Below are 22,077 nucleotides of genomic sequence, written 5' to 3'. Positions count from 1 at the left end.
CCCACCAGACACCCTGGAACCACAGGCTGGCTTCACTCGTGAATCCCACCAAAGGCAAAATGAACAAAGGGACCAGATCTGGTTTGGCGCGTGGAGTAAATCTCAAGAAGGACCTTTCCACAAAGAAATGGAGAAAAAAGAAGACCGGGCCATTTTGACAAAAATAGCACCCAAGGGTGCTTTACTGCAGCTGCGAATGCAGCCCGTGGTAAAGACACACCACGGTAGTAAAAAGTAAACCACTGCCACCAGCCATTCATCGAGGAAAGAGTAACATAAAAATGTTACATGAGAAGCTAGAGAAAGGGGATGCTAAGTAACCCTTCCAGCACCCTATTGTAAGGTAGTGTGTGCTGGGTCTAGAAAGTTACAAATGTAAGTAAAGTCAATTTCACTTTACTGCTCTTAGAAACAGTAGTTTATCCGAGAGAAGGTTTTTAAACCTTTGGGAAATCCGAAAGACTTCCGTGTGCCACTGCACTGAAGGTGCTGTGTGTCACAATGTAAAAAGATGCCTATGGAGTTTGTCAGACTCCAAAAACCAAAAGGAATACAGAGTTAAAAATCACATTAAAATACATGAGAGAGTGGGAAAAAGGGTCTCACTCTCTCCAGGTAAAAATGAAAAAGTCCTAGAGTCCAGCAAAAGAGCTGGGGGTCTCTAAGGTAGAGAGGAATTAGCACATTTCTGAGAATTCTACCTAACATTGGGTTAGCGCAATCTTTGGGACTGACAGCTTTTTTCTAAAGGGATATAGGCAGTATATGCACCTGAGGTGCCGATCCTGGAAGATATTCTTCAGGCCGCAGTTCTCACCGGACCTGAAAAGACTTCTCTTTATGGCATCCGCCATGGTGTCGAAGTTAAGACCCAAACATTGGTCTGTGGCACCAGGAGTTGGAGATCCGACAGTGGACTGAAGATCTCCTCCGGCAGAGGGTCCCCACCGCTGGTAGTCACAACATAACTGAAGAATCGATGAATTTTCCAAAAAATAGGCATAAAACAGCACAAAGTTGTCAGATTTCGAGGAGAAAAACATGAAGACTCCCAACACGAGAAACGCGTGGTAAAAATCTGAAGATGGCCACCAGGGCTCAAGCTAAGGAGGACAGGTTTAATTAGCTGGGGAAGTATGACCCAAAGTGACACTGATAAGTTATAGAGAAGACTAGCAGTTTTTAGCTTAAAGCTAGACTGCTTTAATGTTACAGAGGACTCCCAGCCCGACGACGGGGAATATTCATAAGCATGTGTATCCATGCAAGACCCCATGCTGGAGAATGGTTACTTCATAAATCAATCCTATTAAAAGGGCTTCAAGCTGGTCTGAATGGAAGCAATAAAGGGGCGGATTCGTAGTTGCTTTGACTTATGAGCTCTCATGGTGCTGATCGCATGTGTGCTAGGGATAACAATGCAACGAAAAAAGGATTGTTGCTGCTATGGTATTTTTGCCCTCCATGTCCCGTCCAACCATGTTGATATAATATCTGACTTTGGTGGTATTTGTGCATTTTGCCAATTTAAAAATAAATTAAAGCCTTGAAAAAATAAGGCTTAAGAAAGAATTCACCAAGTAACCTAAAGAGAATTAAAGAAAATCCATCATGTTGGAGGCTGGCATATGTAGTACTGTTTGCCGAATCCAATCTAAAGTGAATCAAAGCAAGACAATTATGTTGCATGCTTGAAGAGGAAGTTCCATTTGCCAGCACATGGCTAAAAATAATTGAAGAAAGTCATATGTGTTGCATGCTGGTAGGGGCAGTGCCAACTGCCATCTCAATTCCAAAGAGAATTAAAGAAATACATTAACGTGACACAGGCTGAATTGCCAGCCCAAAACTAACCCAACTTCAAGAAAAACATTCACACGTTATGCTCTTAGATGTGGCTCAAAATATCAGCTCCAGTATGAGGATAAGTAAGGAATCTAATAGGAAGCTAATAATGTTGGATGTGGATGCTGGTATTTGAGTTTTAAAATTTCCAGTCCAAACGCAGAGAACTGAAAGAGTTAAGAGAGACAATCCTGATCCCTGCTGATAACCATGTCTCAAATGAACAGATTCAAACTAAAGCCGAACTTTCAATACAGTGAAATTGTGTACAAGGATATACAAATATTGTTCTACTTAATTTCTGAGCTCTGACCATCGTGGTATGAAGTTATCATAGCAGTCTTTCACAAATGTGAAAAAAGGTGGTATAAGCGTGGCACAGCAAAGGAAACGTGCTTACCTTATCAAAATCATCAATTTCTTTCTGAAAAAACAAAATAAAGTTCCAGGTTAAAAGCGATACACGTCTGTTCTATGAAACACAACCAATACATCGCCTTTCAAAGCAGCTCATGAAAACAACAAATTCCCAATTAATAGTCATTAAATATGCCTGCTTGTGTAATAACAAAAGTGCCCTTAATCATAGATTTCATCCATAATGAATTTGTGATCAAACTCCACTGTGCAGTCAGTGCTGGCAAAGCTTAAGAGCACAGCGTGGCCAGGAAGCCCAACTGAATCCCTGCTGCGTAAACTCAGCCTATCTCACAAAACACCCCTGGTGTGCCTCTCCATTACTTTCCTACACCATCATCAATTTAAGGTTGTGAGAGATGTTCAGAGTTGTGGGGATGGAGCGGGGTGCGGTAACATATGCAGGTTAAGGAACAAGTTACTTACCTGTAACTGTTGTTCTCCAGCATGGGTCTGGCATGGATTCACATGCTCATGAATATTCCCCGTCGTCAGGCTGGGAATCCTCGGTAAAGAAAAAACCAGTATCAGTTTCGTTTCTGATCTGTCTTTCGTAGTAATAACCAATCACTGGTCTCTGCGTCATACTGACCACAGCCAATGACTGCCCTCTACCTAAGCACCGCCTCTGGCAGCCATCTTCAGATTTGGAAGCACGTGAAGTGGCAGTATGACCAAGTGAAGAGCCGCAGAGGGGTAGGCGGGAGGGTTCGCATGTGAATCCATGCCAGACCCATGCTGGAGAACAACAGTTACAGGTAAGTAACTTGTTCCTTCTCCAGCATGGGGTCTGGCATGGATTCACATGCTCATGAATAAAGAATACATAGCAGTACACACATGCACAACCACGGGAGGTGGCAAAGGCTCAACATTAAGCATCACATCAACTCAACATTAAGCATCTTACCTCCTCACCAGGCTCACCTCAGGCGAACAGGTTGCGCAGCACTGCTTGGCCGACCCTGGACTCCTCCCTGGAATCCCGGTCGACGCAGTAGAATTTCGTGAAGGTGTGCGTCGACCTCCACGTAGCAGCCCTGCATATGTCCAGCAGGGGCACACCAGATAGGAACGCCGTGGTAGCTGCGATCGCTCTGGTGGAATGGGCTCTCGGACGGCCAGGCAGCGGTCGGTTTGCCAACCGGTGACAGTACATGATACAGCCGGAGAGCCATCTGGAGATGGAAGCCTTCGAGAGAGCCTTCCCCTGATTGACAGGTCCAAAGTTCACAAAGAGTTGTGACGTCTTCCGAAAACCTTTCGTGCGGTCCACGTAGAACTTCAGCGCTCTAGCCACATCCAGCGAGTGCAAAGTCCTCTCAGCCGGCGACGAAGGCGACGGGAAGAACACAGGTAACACCAAGGGTTCGTTGAGATGAAAGTCCGACGGTACCTTGGGCATGAAGGAGGGGTGCGTCCTGAGCACTACCCTCGTGTCGTGGAAAGTCAAGTACGGGGCCTTGCAGGAAAGGGCCTGGATCTCTCCCACTCGTCGTGCGGAGGTGATGGCCACGAGAAAAGCTGTTTTCCACGATAGAAACTTCAACGGGGCCGAGTGCAGAGGCTCGAACGGAGGTCCCATGAGCTTGGTCAGCACCACGTTGAGCTCCCACGCCGGGGCCGGAGCCTTCACCGGCGGGAACGATCTGAACAGTCCCTTCATGAACTCTTTCACCAGACGATGAGACCACAAGGACGTCCGGCCCGTGGTTCTGGTGTATCGGGAGATCGCAGCAAGATGAATCTTGATGGACGCGTGTGCCAGACCAGCTTTGGCCAGAGTCAGCAGGTACGGCAGTACTTGGGGAGCCGTAATCCGTAGAGGGTTAATCTTCTGTGCGTGGCACCAGACAGAGAACCTCTTCCATTTGTGTCCGTAGCATTTAAGAGTCGAGGACGCCCTGGCCTTTGCAAGAACCTCTCTGCAATCGGCCGGTATGTCGTATCCTCCAAACTCTAGCGCTGCAGGAGCCAGGCCTGCAAGTTCAGCGACTTCGGGTCGTGGTGGAGGATGGCGCCTCCTTCCCTGGAGAGTAGATCCGCGTCCGCCGGCAGCTTGATTGGCGGGGACGCCGACAAGTCCAGAAGGTCCGGGAACCATATCTGCCTCGGCCACGCAGGTGCGACGAGGATCATCCTGCACCGTGACCTCTTGAGCTGGTTGACGAGCCGGATTAGCAGAGGCAAGGGAGGGAACGCGTAGAGGAACAGGCCCTCCCAGGGGAACGAGAAAGCATCGCCCATGCTCCTCGTCTGGGGAAACCTGCTGGCGAACCTCCGGCACTTGGTGTTCGTCGCCGTCGCGAACAGGTCGATCTGGGGTGTGCCCCACCGTCGGAAGAGGCGATCCACCAGATCCTGCCGTAGTTCCCACTCGTGGCACGAGCGCAGCTCCCTGCTGAGTGAGTCGGCGATGGTGTTTTTTATCCCTGCCAGATGAAACGGCACCAGAAGAATCCCTTGGGCGACGGCCCAATGCCACAGGTCCTGCGCCTCCTTGGACAGCGCTGGGGACCTGGTTCCGCCCTGTTTCCTGATGTAAAACATGGTGGTGGTGTTGTCGGTGAAGATCCTCACCACCTTGCCCTTGAGGGACGGAAGGAAGGACCTGAGGGCCCAAAACACTGCACGGAGCTCCAGGACGTTGATATGCAGGGACTTCTCCGTCGGGAGCCAGAGTCCCCTTGCGTGCAGATTTTCGGTGTGCGCTCCCCACCCTTCTAGGGAGGCATCCGTGGTCACAGTCACCTGGTGGGCTGGGGTCTGGAAGTCCATGCCCGCCGTCAGATGCGCGCGGGTGCCCCACCACCGTATCGCTCGTCGGAAACTCTCGTCGAGCTTGATCCTTTCCTCGAAGCTGCCCGTCGTCTGGATCCAGCGCGCATCCAGGAATTCTTGCAACGGGCGCATCCGGAGCCTGCACATGGGAATGAGGTAGATGCAGGAAGACATATCCCGAGGAGGGACTTGATGGACCTCACCTTGGCCGCGTCGGCCACCAACATCCGTTGCACCTTGCCCAAGATGGTCCTGGTCCTCTCCTCCGACGGGGAGGCCAGAAGGGACACTGTGTCGAGCCTCGCTCCCAGAAACAGTGCGACTTGCGCGGGCACCAGGTGGGATTTGGCGTAGTTCACGGAGAATCCCAGGTCCGTGAGGAGTTGGACGGTCCTTGCCGTGTGGACCACGGCGAGCTCCCTCGTCTTGGCGCGGATGAGCCAGTCGTCCAGGTAGGGGTAGACGTGAATCCCCTCGCGGCGCAGCTGCGCCGCCACCGGTGCGAGGCACTTGGTGAAAACCCTGGGTGCCGACCGTAGTCCGAAGGGAAGGGCTTTGAACTGGTAATGACGCCCTTGGACCACGAATCTGAGGAATTTTCGGTGCCCCTTTAGGATGGGAATGTGGAAGTAGGCATCCTCCAAATCCAACGACGATAGGAAGTCTCCTTCCTCCAGCTGACCCAGGACGTGCTGGAGGGTGACCATCCGGAACTTCTGCGCCTTGATGAACTTGTTCAGGCGTCGCAGGTCCAGGATGGGGCGCCATCCTCCCGTCTTCTTCTTCACGAGGAAGTATCGCGAGTAGACTCCGGAGCCCCGAAGCCTCTTTGGGACGAGTTCGATGGCGCCCTTTCTGAGCATCGCCTTTACCTCCAGGAGAAGTTGAGGGACGTGAAGTTCTTTCCTGGCCACGGGGGGGACGCGCGGGCACCTTCTTTGAAACTCGAGCGCGTGGCCCCGGGCCAGGGCGTCCAGCACCCAACGGTCGGTGGAGATGGACTCCCACACGCTGACGAAGCCCGCCAGCCGGCCTCCCACCGGGGTGCTTCGGTGGGGGCCCGACCCCACGGCCGGTTCAATCCTGCTTGGACGCGGCCTTGCCGCCTTGGCCTCCTTGGCGACGACGGCGGGGTCCGCCAGACTTGCCTCGTCCTCTGTAGGCCTCTTGCGACGACGAGCGGGCCGCTTGACGGTAGGAAGCGAAACCGCCGCCGGAACTTTTGGAGGCGCCCTTGCCTCCGCCGCTCCGAAAGGGCGTCCGCCGTTTCTGCAGTACTCCAAGGGCCCGGGCCGTCTCAGTATCCGCCTTGATGGCCTGAAGGGAATCGTCCACTGTCTTCCCAAACAGGTTGTTCCCGTCGAAGGGCATGTCCAGGACCCTGGTCTGGACGTCCTGCCGAAAGTCCGTAGCCTTGAGCCATCCACGACGTCGAAGGCAAACGCCGTTGCCCATCTGGCGGAACCCAGTGTCGGCGATGTCCGTCGCCACGGTGATGGCGTGGTCCGAGGCCACCTCACCTTCCTGCAGGATCTCAAGGGCCTCCGCCCTCTTGTCGTCCGGCAGAAAATCCAGCAGGGGAGCTATCTTGTACCAGAGTTCCCTGTCGTAGCGGGCCACGATAGCCAAGGCGTTGGCCGCTTTAATCGTCGTCGCTGCCGACGAGATGACTCTACGTCCCATGGCATCCAATTTCTTTCCCTCGCCGTCCGGCGGGGAAGTCGACGTGGAGGCCGCACCCCCCCCCGCTTTCTTCCTGGCTGCCGCGGAGACGACGGAGTCCGGGGTAGGCTGCGCCCGGAGGCATAGGGGGGCCGAGTCCGGGACCCGGTACTTTTTCTCGTACCGGTCTCTTTTCGCTGGCGTCGTGGAAGGGTTCTTGAGGAGGGAAAGGCCCTCATCCCAAATGTCGTCCAACAGAGGCACAGCGAGGACCGTCTTCCTCTTGGCCTCGCGCCGTTGGTAAAGGAAGCCTTCCTTTTTCTTCTCCTCAGGGCAGAGTTGGAAAAGCTCGGATGCCCTGGCGATCATTGAGTGGAACGATCCAATCTCGTCGGGCGGAGAAGCCCTGGTGGGAGGCGACGACGGAAAATCCTTGTCGTATGCCTCGTCGTCCGTACCCGTCGCTGCCGTGTCAGTCCCCGTATCATCCCCTCGGGTGGACGGGGAGGAGGGCTGGACGGGGCGCGATGGTTGAAAAGGAGGCGGTGGATGGATCCTTCTTTTCTTGGTAGGGGGAACACCAGAAGGTCCCGGTTCTGGATCCCCCGACGGGAGAGGTTCCTCCGTCGGTAACGGTAGTCTCGTCCTTATCTCGGAGCATAAGGACTGTATAGCCAACAAAATGGCCGCTGAGTTGTCTTGCGGCGCTGGCAGAGGGGAATCCGACGGGCGTGCAGGGGCCCCGTCGGTATCCTCGACGATGTCGTCGTCGTCACCTGCGTCGGGGCCCATTCCGACGGGCTGGTCTTGTTCCACGCCTAGGCCGTGGCTTAGGACCTCGCTCAGCTCCTCTTCTGAGGTTGAGGCCGAATCTACGACGACGCCCTGCCCCCCCTTCTTCCCCACGGAGGGTTTCACGGGGGTCCTATCGATGGGCACAAAAGAAGACTCCCTCCGAGGAGGCAGGGAGATTCTGGGCCCCGAGGCCGCCACCACTGGTGCAGCCTCCACAGGCTGGGCCAGGGCCGCCGCGACCGTTTCGATAGAGGGCTTGGTCGAATGGATCAAGGCCTTCACCACCTTAGGTGCGCTCACCGCCTTATCCTTGAGGGAGGGGGCACTGCCACGCTCCTCCTCTGCCTTAGAGCTCGACCGGGGCCTCTCCAGGAGCTTCGCCGGGTGCTCGGCCTTCCTCTTACCCGACCCAGAGCGTTGGCTCGTGGTTGATGGTGCCGGGGAGGGTGCGCCCTGCCTGGCGCCCGTAGAGCCCGACCGTTCGGCGCTCCCGGTGCCAGCGGACTCGCGGTGCTTGGCCTTATGTTGGGCCCCCGTCGCCGGGGCGCCCTCAAAGGTCTTAGAAGACCGCTCAGATTTCTTCTTCTTCTCGCCAGACGGGCTCTTACCCTCCAGCCAGCTGGCGAGACGTTGATGGCGGTCCTTCATGGTCCGTTCCGACATGTTGCCGCAAAACGCACAGTCCTTCTCCACGTGCGTCTTGTCCCCATGAAGGCAGTAAAGGCAGAAAGAGTGTTCGTCCTCCTTGAAGACGTTCTGCAGCTGGCATCCAGGGCAGGCCCTGAACAGCTTTCCGGGCGTCGAGCTTCCCTTCTCCTGGGCCATGTCCGAGACCGGGCCTGAGAAGCTTCTGGAGTCCTCCGAAGTGTAGCTCGACGAAATCTTCACCCTTGAGGGGCACAGATGAATCCGACACGGGTCCCCGTTGATCGGATGTAGGATCGGTGGAGCTTGAGGCTCTTTTGACCGAAAGAATCTAAGTTTTGTGGAAAAAGCGCGAAAAAATAGCACTAACGCTCGAGAGCAATAGCACGAGGATCCCAACACATGAACGTGCGGTAAAAATCTGAAGATGGCTGCCAGAGGCGGTGCTTAGGTAGAGGGCAGTCATTGGCTGTGGTCAGTATGACGCAGAGACCAGTGATTGGTTATTACTACGAAAGACAGATCAGAAACGAAACTGATACTGGTTTTTTCTTTACCGAGGATTCCCAGCCTGACGACGGGGAATATTCATGAGCATGTGAATCCATGCCAGACCCCATGCTGGAGAACTACTTCTTACTGGATCACAATACCGTCTTAACAAACTCTGACTCCAACTCCTTCACTATAGACAGCAATATTATCAAGGTGTACAAGGAAGTAAAAACCCTTGGTTTTTACCTGGACTCAGCCCTCGCTTTAACCAGACAAGTCAACGCCATGGCATCAACAGGAGCTTACACCTCTAAGCTTATAAATACATACAAACCCTTCCGGTCACCCGACAACTGTATCACACTGGCTAGAGCCCTCATCCCGTCGAGACTTGACTATTGTAACGCCTTCTTTGCTGGTACCAAGAACTACAATATCAAAAAACTGCAGGTGATCCAAAATAATACCCTAAGAGTAGCTCTAAACATCCCTAAAAATACACACATGACTAGACGAAACACCCACTGGTTACCTGTCCAGGAACGAATCCTGTTCAAAACCCTCTCCATGACGCACAAATGCTGTTATGGAGAATTCTCTCTTTATGCTGAATTTCCTAACCTAGTGAGTCCCCTAGCAGCTTTGCTGGATTTCTGGAGTTTGTTTTTTTTTTCCTGCCAAGAGTGAGACTCTTTTTTCCCACTCTTGGACATGATTTATGGTGTTCCTTTGACTGTTGGTGTGTTTTATGGGCTATGGGGTCCTTTACTCCATAGGGTCTCATGTGTTTTTACGATGTGTGTTGCACAGCACCCTCTGTGCAGTAACACAGGGGTGTCATAGTGACACCCCACCATAGACTCCATACCCTGGGACTGACTACTGTCTCCCAGGGCATGTAAAGTCACCATTGGCTTTACTAGTCCCAAATTATTAACAGAAACCAGTACAAACCATCATATTGTGGAAGTACTGGTCGGGGCAATTCGATTGCCCCGGGGTCTGTTAGTCGAGGGGGCACGTCTCCGTCCCCCCTGATCGAGTTTTGGCTGGTGGCAGTAGAAACTACTTTTTGTATTCGACCGCGAATATTTACCTATGGGATTTTCCCATTGTTCGAAGCTACCAACTTTAATTATTTAATTCTCATAGCCTCGAACATACCGCCGGTTTATTTGTTTAATATTAATTCGCCGGTTGGTATTTTTTGCCAAGACTCGATTCTAAAATGGCGTTTGTGTTCTCTTCTGTGACTCCAACCCAAGTCGAGCTCTTTGTTCCACTTTTTGGCGGGCTTCTCCACAGAAGCCTCCAAAAGTGGTGCCACTCTGTCTGGGTACCACAGGGGATGTGGGAGGGGGTTTAGGCACCCTGCACTGAGTTACCTTGGTAACTCAAGTCGCACTCTTGTGTGATTGGCCCAAGTGGTGAGCCGGCCGACTCACCATTTAGCATGTTTGATTGATAGCTAGGCTGAGTGAATGGGGGTATGCTGCATAAAAGCAGGGCTTTGGGGACTGGAACTTCAGAAGTCGCCACAGGACCTGAGAATCCAACGAGGGAGAAGCTGAGCCGACCTGCCACGACGACAGAGAAGATCTCCCGGCTGGAGAGGCTTCTTCCCCTGACTGGTGGGCACAACCAGTTTACCTTCTTTCTTCGCACCCCAGATCAGTTTGTGGTCGAACTGCTGTGCCAAGCACCCCGGTGGCCGGATAGCCACTTACCACTGAACCGCGAATCAACGGACCGCTCCTTGTACCTGCGAAACTCCGCGGCTGGTTTCTTCCCTGGCAGTGCAACGGACTCCTGTCTTCCTCCCAGACGAGATCCTCTCTTCCCCCGGACGAAGCACCGACTTGCATCCGCTGCCAGGAACCGTGTCCACCAGGCCTCCATTTCTAAAGATTGCTACAAGGTAATAATAACCCCTTAACCTTCTGGACTGAGCTGGCCGCCTTGACCCTCTAACTGGTCCCTTTCTTTGGTCCAACTCCTTTTTGAACCGTTACAAGACTTTTGTGCACTGCAACCGTGTGACCTTGGACACACTTCGTTTTGATTCTCTTAAAGCGGATCCGGCCTACTGACTCTGAATTCACGGTGTTACTTTGCCTTCCTCTCTTGTTGTGTTTGTGAAAAAGTGTTGGGATCTGTTTCAATTTATTCTCTGCTTTTCTCTCCCTTTTTAAAACAAATTATTAGAGTGCCATCTACGTTAAGCGCTCACCGCTGTCTGAAAATAAGTGGGGCTTTATTTAAGACTTGTCTAATATTCTTTTAAGGGAGTGTATATCTTTTAGTGACCGTGTTTTTGAATTGCTTACTATCAGTGCCTGTGTGTTTTTCTAGATGTGGTTTTAAATAAATAATTATATCTCTTTTACACCAAGCCCTGGTCAGTGTTTACTTGTTCTACTGTGTTCTCTTGTCCTATTGTGAATACTCTGTATACTGCCTAACTCTTCTTGAGGGAAGTCTGACTGCTCAGCCACAGCTACCAAGTGAATCTGTGTGGTACAGACTGCTACCAAGTGGGTTTACTGCCAAACACCTGTAGTCCTAAATCTTTTGCAGTGGTCCCAGAGGGAACTGAACAGGTTTCTGCCTAACAAATGCTTACATAATTATGCCCTCAAGTACCTGGGAGACAAAATCACCACCATCCAATCTAATAGGCTTAGTCACTCATCATACTCTCACCGTCTCTCCACCCCCCGCTTCAAGCTCTATAAAGCTGGAGGTACGAGTTTCCCAGTGGTAGCAGCCAAACACTGGAACAATTTACCAGCTGCATTAAGGTCAGAACCCTCCTTCTGGACCTTCCACAAACACCTGAAAACGTGGCTCTTCTCACAGGAGCTATTAAAAGAACTCTCTCGTAGCAATCTGTTCTTTATTATCAATTTATGAACAATGTAACTTCGATGTTGCTGTAATGCACTCCTCTATGTATATGCGTAACCATGTAACCATCGTATTTTTACCATTGTCAATGGGTGCGCTTTACAAATCTCAAAATAAATACATAAATAAACTACATACAGCTGCCTTAAAAAAAAAAAAAAGGAATGTGCTGATTTTATTTATTGGACATTTGTATGGCGTCAATGCACAAGTGTTTCCAGGCACCACAAGGCAAGTGGGCTGGGGGGAGACATGGGAAACCAAAAGAAAACAACAGCAAGAACAAAAATAAAGGGTTAGATTGGCGTTGTGAAAATCCTACCGTGCAAACACATGACAAGGTGATAAGTGCGAGGGGGTGAGGGAAGAGGGATGAGTGCAATAGTGGGGGAGCCCTCCGACTTAGGGCGGGTAAGTGCTATTTAGGGCAGCAAAGTGCCCAGGGAAAGAAGGGGGAGGGGAGGAAAAGTGCAGTGAATAGGAGGGCTGGGTAGGGATAGTCCAGGAAAGGATGCCAGAGGGAAAGTGCTGGCATAGAAAGCTGGCAGGGGACTGGTGGGGGGAGGGGTGGTCTGGCCCCTGTATGACTCTGAAGGGATCAAGCCCCAGTCGCAGAGGCAGGTTGAGAGCTTAGCATGAGAGGGGCAGAGGGAAGAAAAAGGAGAAAAGGAAGGTCTTGAGAAGTTTCCAGAACTTTAGAAGATCTTGCTCAAGCATGAGGGGCTGAGGGAGGCAATTCCAGAGGGAGGTGCCAGCCGAAGAGAGGCATCTACCTCCCACTCTCTGCTTGGAGAAACGTTTGACCTGCAGATAGTTGGAGCCAGAGTATCGAAGGATTCTGGCTTGGAGGTATTTTGGGAGGGAACGCTGGATGTAGAGCGGTCACAGACAGCCTTGTGGATGATGCAAAGGGTTATGAATTTGATCCTCGCAGTCACTGGGAGCCAGTGGAGAGATTTTAGGGCTGGAGAGATGCAGTCTCTGGGCTTGAGGCCAAGGATACGTCTTGCAGTTCTATTCTGGATTAGCCGGAGGGGCAAATGGAGGAAAGAGGAAAGTTTTGGAAGAGGCTGTTGCAGTAGTCAAGCCTGGAGAGAACCAGGGCTATGGAGACATTGAGCTTCTGGGGGAAGGTGAGGAAAGGTAGAATGCCCCTGAGGAAGTTGAAAATTGGACTTTTTGGCAAGGTCTGTGATGTGTGGGGATAAGGAGAGAGATGAGTCAAAGATGATCCCGAGGTTTTTTGCCTCACAGGTGGATGAGCGGACCCAAGGAGTCTGGCCAGAGAGTGAGGGGGAAACTAGTAGCAGGCGTCCCAATAAGAAGGATCTCTGTCTTGCTGGCGTTGAGGCAGAGATCATTGGCAGAGCACCATGCCTGAATAGCAGTCAAGCAGTCAGGTACAAGGTAGGAAGAGGAGGAAGAGGTAGGGGAAGGCAGCCAGAAAGAGAGCTGGGTGTCGTCTGCGTAATACTGGAATTGAGTAGAGCTAGTGGGGGCCAGGTAGATGTTGAAGAACCATGGCGATAGAACCCCGATTGGAATCCTCTTCATGCCATCGGTCCATGAAGACGATCAATTATTTCCCTCTCAGTAATGTTCCGCTCACGGATTCCTCATCTATATTTGTAGGCCAGTGTTAAAATGGATTTCCTTGCGGGTGGACTGTGGGAGGCCACCCTATTATGGTGAACTTGGAGACAATGGGGATTAGCCAAACCCAATCAAGGGAAGGTAGTCTCAGGAGGGCTGTGGGCATGATTTAGGGCTAGAATGAGTCCACACAGACCACCAATTATTCCAATTTGACAGATAAGTCCACAAATATACAATGATCTATTAGGCTTTTAAGATACACACTAAGCAAGTAAACACCTTTAGTCAAACACACACCAATACTATACATTACTAGATATGTACATTCACCATTAGGAGACGAAAGAAAGGATTTGATTCAATAACCAGTGAAACACAGGTAAGTACTCAGATGCATAGGAAATGGTAAAGACACTTTAGAATAACCACAAACAGTTTCCCTAGCTCTTATGAATTCCAACCCTAAAATGGTTTGGTGCAGTGTGACCAAATGTCACCAATTGCCAAGATACTCACCCAATCCCACACACCAGGAAAGGCTTAGGAATAGCATGACCAGATTTTTAAAATAAAAAAAACGGGACAGGCCACAAACATAAAAGTAAGGCTAGCGCTGCCCTTCCATTCAACCCCCCCACTGTCCCAGTCCCCCCCTCACCCCGCCCCACTGGGTAGGATGACACATCAAAATAAATGCAATTTCCAGCACTTCTCTACCTCCATACAAACTGCAGATTCGGGTGTGACAATAAGCATGTTAAATACTAAAGAGCTTTTGCTTTGCTTGTTATTACAGGCTTTCCAATGAGTGTGTCATATCCACACAAATGGCGCAATCAGTAAATGCAGGCGGTTGGGGGCTCGAGCCTACCCAGGGGTGGAAGAGATGTACGTGACAAATGAGCTAGAAGCTGGAAAACTCTTAGTTATCAATGAATGTCACGTTAATATTGCATCTCTGCAGTTGTCAAGAACCCTTTCAAAAAACAAGGATGGGTTTTTTAATTTTAAAAAACTATCGGGATGGTGGGACAGGGGGCCTAATTCCATTGCGGTGCTGGCAAAACTGGGATGTTGTCTAGTTAACTAGGATGTGAACTAGTTCAAGCCCCTACCGGCAGAAATATCACTGAAGCACCGGCACTGTTAACAACAGCGCTTCAGTGTTATCATATCCGTTGGGTCCTGCAGGACTCCAACGGGAATGGGAACCGACCGCTCTGCCACTGCCCATAATATCCTGGTGATACCGGGATATTGGGCGGCATAAACGGTAAGCCAAGGTTGCCGGTAGGTCACCAGTACTACCGGTGGCCTACCGGCAACCTCGTAATGAGGTCAAACAGTCTCAAAGTACTGATAGTCTTATGGACTGATCAGTTTCCTCATAAGAATGAGCAAAAGGACAAGTAAAGTAAAGCAGACAGCTTTACTTACCTGCAGAAATTCAGGTCATGGTCCAAAACAAAGCAAAAAGAAAGGGTGTCATATGGAAGGAAAGCAGAAAAAACAAAATCTTTCCCTACCCCAGCCCAGCTGATCTTCAGACACTTTTCCGTCACCATGGGTTGCAGTGCTGCTACATGTAGGCTTTGCCCAATGCTCCTACACACCCTGCTACGGACAGGACATCACAGCGAATTAATATTGAGGCGCAGTGCCCAGTTACCTCAGTTAAACCCATTTTCCGTAGCCTAGGAATCTGATGCTAAGGGACTGCAGAACCAATGGTTTACTAGCTATCTGCCAAGTGGGGCAGGTTGGGAGGAACATTACCTAGAGGTAAGCACTTTATTCTTCTAATGGATTCTTTCCTCCAACCGATTCCTCATCTATGATTGATTCCGATAGCAGTATGTGGATCTAGAGGAGGGAGTAGAGAAAGAGGACATCACCAAGACCAGAAAACTCGGAGAATGGCCCCGCTGAGGTGGGTGTCTTGCCCTAGAAGGAATTACAAGCAGTAATGCTTGGTGAACTTGTGCAGAGAAGCCCACGTTGCTGCTTGGGAAATGTCCAATACAGGGACTCCTCTCTGTAGAGCACAAGTGGATGCCAGACCTCCTGTAGAATGTGCCAAGAGACCTTCAGGCACATTCTTCCCAGCAGATCATCATCGCAATCAGAGATGGAGAGAATGATCCACCTTGACAGGGTCTGCTTGGCCAGAGCCCTGCCAGCATGGGTACCAGCATAAAACACAAGCTGGTCATCTTTCCTGAAGTCCCTCGTCCAAGAGACGTAGCAGCAGTAGGCCCATACAGGGTTCTGCCAAAGGAATTGCTGGTCTGCCTTGGCAGGGTGAAGGTGAGGAAAAAACACTGGAAGATGAATCTTTTGAGAGGGATGGAAATCCAGAACTAATTGCAGGATCTGGCAGCAAGTCTCTCTGCCATCATGCACAATGCCCTTAAACCCTTCTCTCATCTTCCCTTCTGTGAGGTGTTCAGTTGCACAACTCACTGCCGTTCCAAGGCCAAAAGAGGATTCGTGTCCTTTGTTCCTGGATGTACTATGACTATGGTGTAAAGTATCCATTCCACTGGCTATACCGGGGGTTAACACGCCTCGGCGCTGAGTTAAAGGCCCGAGCCACAGCAATGAGTTAAGTGGGGAGGCGGTTGTTAAAAAGGGGGCAGACAGTGGGGGGAAGATGGCAGACGGGGAACCGGCCATCAGGCGCCTTGGAACGCGGGCTAGCCCGGCAGTTTCAATCCGTGTTCCTAGCCTCCCGATTGGTTGGCTCCCCCATGTAGGGTGTACATAAACTAAAACCATATACATGGCTTCTGAACAACATCAAGATTGAGAGAGTCACAAAATATAAATACCTATGTGTCATTGTTGACAAACTCACGTGGATAGCCCAAATGGACGCGGTCCGCCCAAAGACCTTGCAACAACTTGGTGCTCTAACAATTTTCATTTAGACACAGAGGCCATGCTATCAACTCATTTTCTGTGATCTACCAAGCTAAAATAGTACCCAGTATTATGTATGGAGCGGAAACATGGGCAACTAAGATTTTGGATGAATCGGGACGCTTAGAGGGGAAAACTCTGAAAACCGTACTTTGGTTACCTCCCTCGACCCCAATTGAATAAAATGTCCTCGAATTTGGCCTTCACAGCTTAGAAATTACACTACTGAAAAACCAGTTGTTACTATTCTGGAAATGCTCCAATGCTAGCGCACGGACTCTTTTCTCAATATTGGAACGTCTTAATTCATTCCTAGAGAATTGTTGCTTGAATAGACTATTTAAAACAGCCTCTACGTGGACAGGTCAACTCAGCCAAGAGACAAAGGGCCTCACTTATAAACATTTGATGAAAAATGTCAAAGTGCCTCATGATATAAACATTTGATGAAAAGGACGATTGTAGCTTATGAGCATGAATAATATGTTATAGATGTTGCTACCAAAACTAACAGTGGGCCATACATTCTCATGTACATGTGTATTTGGCCCCCTGTTTACTTAAAGTCTTACCTATCCATTCTACTGTATGAAAATACATGAAAATAAACTTTAATCTAGCAGATTCGCTGGAGGTGATAGTTCCAAGATTACAAATTCCTAGGCAGTATAGGCTTTGCAGACTCTGTGGAGAAGGCAGCATAGACTTTGCAGACTCTGTGGAGAAGACACCATAGAGTTGAGCAGAAACTTTCTGGTTGAATGCACAAGTCTGGTTTCCATACGCACCTCAACACTCAAGGCATACTCATATGACTGTGCAAAGTTCACAGAAACTACTCTTTAGGAAACATACATGCAAGGAAATGATATAAACTTAATTTTTGATCTCACTAAATTGTATGACAATGTATTAATTATTTTAAACTTTATAATTGATTACTCTGCTTATTACTTTGGAATAATGTACACACATCTGCTGAATTTTGCTTAGATTGTTTGTGGAATTGGATATTGGTTAATTCAATAAGCATAAAAGGTAATTTTATATTGACTAATGTAAACAAATTAAAAAAAAAACATTTAACCAGGATACAGGAGGCATTAATCATCCGGAGGGCAAGACTGTACGAGGTCAAAACTTTACCCCATGCATCAAACCTCTTTCTTTGCCTGTCCAGAGGCAGGGAAGGAAAGGTGGCCATCCACACATTGGTGGTGGAGGCTTAGACCACCAAGCTGTTGGGAAATGCAGGAGTTGAAAGAAAAGCCGGGGCTGAGAGGGCCGGGCGCTGTTTCTGGGCTAACTCCCTGTCCACAGCTAGAAACAGAGGCAGGTTTTTACCAGGCCTCCAGCACTGGAACCTCTAATGCCACACTGAAAGGTAGCAGTGTTTCTTTCTTTGGTGCCTCATCTGACCTTAGGCATGGATGGATGGATGGAGCCGACAACCCAAAGGTGTCAACCATCTGAGCCATAAAGTACTGAAAAGACGAAAGATCTTTCAGGAGTGGGAACTGGAAGAATGTCCAGTTCTGGGGAAATGTCCAGGCCACTCGCTTCCTGGAGATCTATAGACAGAGCCAACACATCTTCTCCCTCTTGTAGAAACCTTTTGGCTCTACCCAGCACAATGGTTCCATCCCAAATGGAATGGGGACCCGACCCATCTTCGACATGAAGGAGGAGGAGCATTTTCGAGGGTCAACTCTGTGCCGCTGGCGCAGAGGTAAAGGTTTGTGATGGCGCTGAGGCCTTGATGCCCAGGGCTGGAGCCTGTTGGTACCAGGATAGAAACCTTCGCCGGGCCAATAGGCGTTCAGTTGCGGTCTTCAAAGGGGTCTCTGCCAGCCGATGGAGCCACCGGTGCAATAGCCGTTGGCACCAGGGCCTTGGCAAAGATTGCGCGCATCTTCAGTCTGAAAGCCTCCTATTCCTCTGAAGTGGAAGATTGGGTCAGACATGGTACCTGTTGTGCCATCTTCAGAGAGTCCCTGGTTCGGCGACTCTTCTTCGAGGAGAAGAAGATTGCATTTCTTCTCCTTGCGCGCTGGAGATCGGTCCTCCAGCCGACGCTCCACCCAATACGACCTCAACCAAGATCGCTTGGATTCACCTTTCTCCTTGTGGACAAAGGTAAAACATTTAACTGCTTGTTCCCGGGGGGTCTTAGGGTGGATGGACAGTTATGAGCCGCAGTCCTGTATATCGGGATTCTCACCAAGGTAATAAAAACAAATCCTGTGGGTGTCTAATACAGACATTTGGTCAGCTGCAATCTGCACAGTACTTGAAGCCCGAGGCCTTTACGTGCTTATCGTTGAAACAAAGAAAGTAACATGCTCCCAAAGCAAAGAGAGTGTGCAGAAAAAAATAACTGAGATTAAGGGGTATGGTGCCTCAATATATAATGGCCTCAACGTCATGTCTGGTATGGGCGCATAGGGGAATTGGGAAGAACAGAAACATTTGCCCCGGTGACGGAAACATTTCCGAAGATCATCTGAGCTGGGATACAAATGTCATAGATGAGGAATCCGTGGGAGGAAGGAATCCATTGGAAAGTGCATTGTTATACTTTACATTCTAACTTGAGTTATCTGAGTGCTCTGTGTATGTCTCATTGTACCATTACACCACTCTTACAGGTCCTGAAGTCTAAGCCCTGTCCTAAGGGGTCAGGACCTAACACATAAGCAAGCGGTAGGCAGGAAAGGGGCATGGGCATGTGTAACCAATGAGGAAAAATACCGTTAATATTTCTACAACAATGCTCCACAATAATTTGAATCCCCTAGTACACAGTGTCTGCAACCTTTGGCTCTTTAGATGCTTTGTACCACAATTTCCCCAATCCCTAGCCATCATAGTCAATAGCAAGAGATCATGGGAATTGTAGTTCAAACATCTGGATTGTCAAAGGTTGTAGACCCTTGCCCTAGGACATATCTTTAAAATAATGCAAATACAATGATCAAACATCATAGCCATAGACAGTAGAACATTGTTCTATATTAGTCACACATTTCGGGGACAAATACTTACAATGCCTCCCAGATTAGATACAATGTTAAACATACATTAATCCTTGGAGAAATGCAGGGAAGGACTATGCATTAACATTCAGAGGAAATAACGAACATTTTAATTGTTGGTCCAGAGCTCACTGAACCCCTTGTGGATCCAGGACAAATGTACAGTGACAGTTAAGTACCCCAGATTCAATATAAGAGTTCCAGAGCAGGCTGAATGTACCGTAGGAAACAATGGGAGGAAAGTCCAAGGGCCACCCGCTTCCGTGGGGGTAAGTCAGTTCTACTTCACAGGTGCGGATTCCACAGCTAACAACCCCAGGGAAGGACAGAAGAGACCCCAAAAGAAGTGTTTCAGAGGTTGAAGGATGGACCAGGAGACCCAGAAGAAGCAGCAGCAAAGCAGGAGGACCTCCAATAGAAGTATACGGGAAATCAGTGGAGACTCACCTCCAAAGAATCTCGACCCTGGACCAGAGAGGGTGAGCATCTCGTATAATTGCCCACCCCAGGAAACGGAAGTAAGTACTCACCATGGTGGTTTCGATGGAAACGACTCCAGCAACATTAAACAACCTGGTATAGGGCTTCTTTCCGTAGAGGTGGTCTCCAGGATTCAGTAGCCAGTGGCTTGCATCCTTAGCGGACGACCAAGGAAAGAAACAAATGGTCTTCCTTACAACGTCAACCTCTAAGCCTGAATTGGGAAACTTGGCGATGAAGACTCCAGGAAGACATGGGAACCCTTGAAGACTACACCCAGCAGGTCGGCGGACAGAAGATGAAGTTTTGGCAGGATGATAAAGTCTCAGGACCCTTTCGGACACCAGCAGCAAACCAGGGCCAATAGGAAGATCCTGGAAGGAAACGGTAGGTAGCAGCAGTAAGAATGGCCCAGAAAATGGTTCTAGCGAGGAGGGCTCGAACCTGCAGATGTGAGCAGGAGGAGTCTTCAGGAACCTTCCGCTGGACCTCCAGATAAAAAAAAAAACAAACCGGGACAGGCTCAAGCCACTGCACTCAGCAAGTTTAAGCAAGTGAGGGTTTTAAGACCAGCAGGTAGGATCCTAAATGTGGGGCGGGGAAACATTTCAGGGAACCTGGCAACCGGTCTTAGAAAGACTCCAGAGAATCAAGAGACAAGTCTAAGAGAGCCCTTCAGAGAATTAATACAAATTGTAAGTCTGAGAGAGAGTTGGACCTCCATGAAACTAAGAGCAAAGTCTGAGAAAGACCTCCAGAGAATCTGAAGCAAATTAAGTTCTGAAAGAGACCTCCAGAGGATCAAGAATAATTCAAGGTTCTGAGAGAGAGAGAGTGAGAGAAAGGGAGAGAAAACGAGAGAGAGAGAATGAGAGAGAGCGCCAGAAAGAAGAGAGAGAGAGAAAGACTGCCATCTGGAGCAAGAGACAGGTCTACAAAATACCCCTAGAGACTCACGAGGGACTCAAGGTCATATAAGAAACCAAGAGAACCCCAAGATCTAGGAAGGCCCACCATCAAGCTGTGTATCTTAGGCGGCTGCCACCTAAGAAAGAAACATTGTACAAGCCAGGATTTTGTGGTACTTTGTTTTCACCAGACTGGCGGACTTCTGTGTGTAGGTTAACCTGTGGAACTACTGAAGAGGTTCTGGACTTTCATTTCCATTCCTTTTAGGACTTTGTTATTAGAGTAGCGTGTCATCAAGATCACCAAAGACCTGGATTACCTCACTTTGAGTTGGCTTATCCTAGGCCCTATTTAGATCTTGTCTCTTTCCTCAACACCTTCACACCATGCATACGCTTATAGAGGGCTGTTGAAACAGACAATGTTGGCAAAGAAGCTGAATCTGTAGAGGCTCCAAATACTGAAAATTCACAATGACTAGTGTTAGAATTAATCTGCTTTGTGTGTTCACTTAAGATTCCTAATTCCCATTATGCAGCGAACAGTCAGGGCAAAGTTGTGGTCCTGTTGTCAACCTTGGATTTCCATGGCCAGCTGTCAGATTAAATGGTTACTCCCATTTTGTTTACACTAATACAAAAGTGGCATTTGTAGTTTCTAGAAGTGTGCCCAGAAAAAACCTCCCTGAAGATCTGAAAGGAATAATGTGCGGTCCAGCAAGATCACTTTCATCCCAAAATGTTGATATCCAACAATGAGTGTCTATCAAACAAGAGAACCTAGGTCTCGGCAGGTTATGTCACGTGACCTCAGCATAAGTTTGAAGAGTCAGCTGTTAATGAAACTGGGAGCCGAGAATCTGAAGTAAAAACTCCTCTTAAGAGGTTGATACCTAAAGTCCAATAGGCCAAGACCAGCAGAAGGGCTCATAACAAAATTGAATTATTTGAGCAAAAACATTCTCTTGCTACCAGTAATAAAACAGATACATTTAAAGATCCCTCATCCGGAGCCTGGTATGAATTGAACGTAGAAACCCAGAACCATGCTCTGAAAACCCATCTGCAGAGAAAAATCTATTAAACTAAATGAAAATGTCCACTTAAAAGTGTCAGCACCTTATAAAATACCCAAATGACAGCATTTCCGATTAATATCAATGAGACTCACATAAAAGCATTACCTTTAGAGGACCCCATCTATAATACTATGAACGAAGCCAGCGCAGGCAAAGGGCGCATTGTTGTGCGCCGGAGGTGCGCTAGACCCTGGTCCATCGTCCCTACATTTCTGTCATGCAGGTGCAACTTCCGGCAAGGACCGCTTATCCTCCAGGTACTGAAGCCCACACAGGCGAAGTCCACGCTGTCAAAGGATGCTGTGTAGTGTGCTGCAGGTAGGCGTAGGCCGTAGCAGACCATCCATTGGGCCTAAACATCCGCCACGCAGGTGCAACTTCTGGCAAAGTGTGATTGTCCTCCAGGTACCGAAGCCTACACAGGAGAAGCCCACGCAGGCAATGGCTGCGGAGCTGTGCGCCAGACCCTGCCCGACTGCCCGTCGAGCCTAAGCATCCGCCACGCAAACG

At 49.4% G+C, this 22,077-nt stretch overlaps 1 protein-coding gene across 7 annotated transcripts in view; it reads right to left on the bottom strand.

Annotated features, from left to right (window-relative positions):
* Positions 1 to 22,077, bottom strand: part of IQCE (IQ motif containing E) — a 1,388,455-nt gene that overhangs the window by 378,757 nt on the left and 987,621 nt on the right. For all 7 annotated transcript variants that reach the window (XM_069647600.1, XM_069647604.1, XM_069647602.1 and 4 more), the window contains one exon: positions 2,246 to 2,269. In XM_069647600.1, the coding sequence (XP_069503701.1) occupies positions 2,246 to 2,269 (24 nt within the window). The remainder of the gene's footprint in view (positions 1 to 2,245; positions 2,270 to 22,077) is intronic.

Source organism: Ambystoma mexicanum, chromosome 2q (genome assembly GCF_040938575.1).
Source record: "Ambystoma mexicanum isolate Mex_15411 chromosome 2q, UKY_AmexF1_1, whole genome shotgun sequence".
In the NCBI taxonomy this organism is placed as follows: Eukaryota; Metazoa; Chordata; class Amphibia; order Caudata; family Ambystomatidae; genus Ambystoma; species Ambystoma mexicanum.
This window is presented reverse-complemented; position numbering and strand designations above follow the sequence as displayed.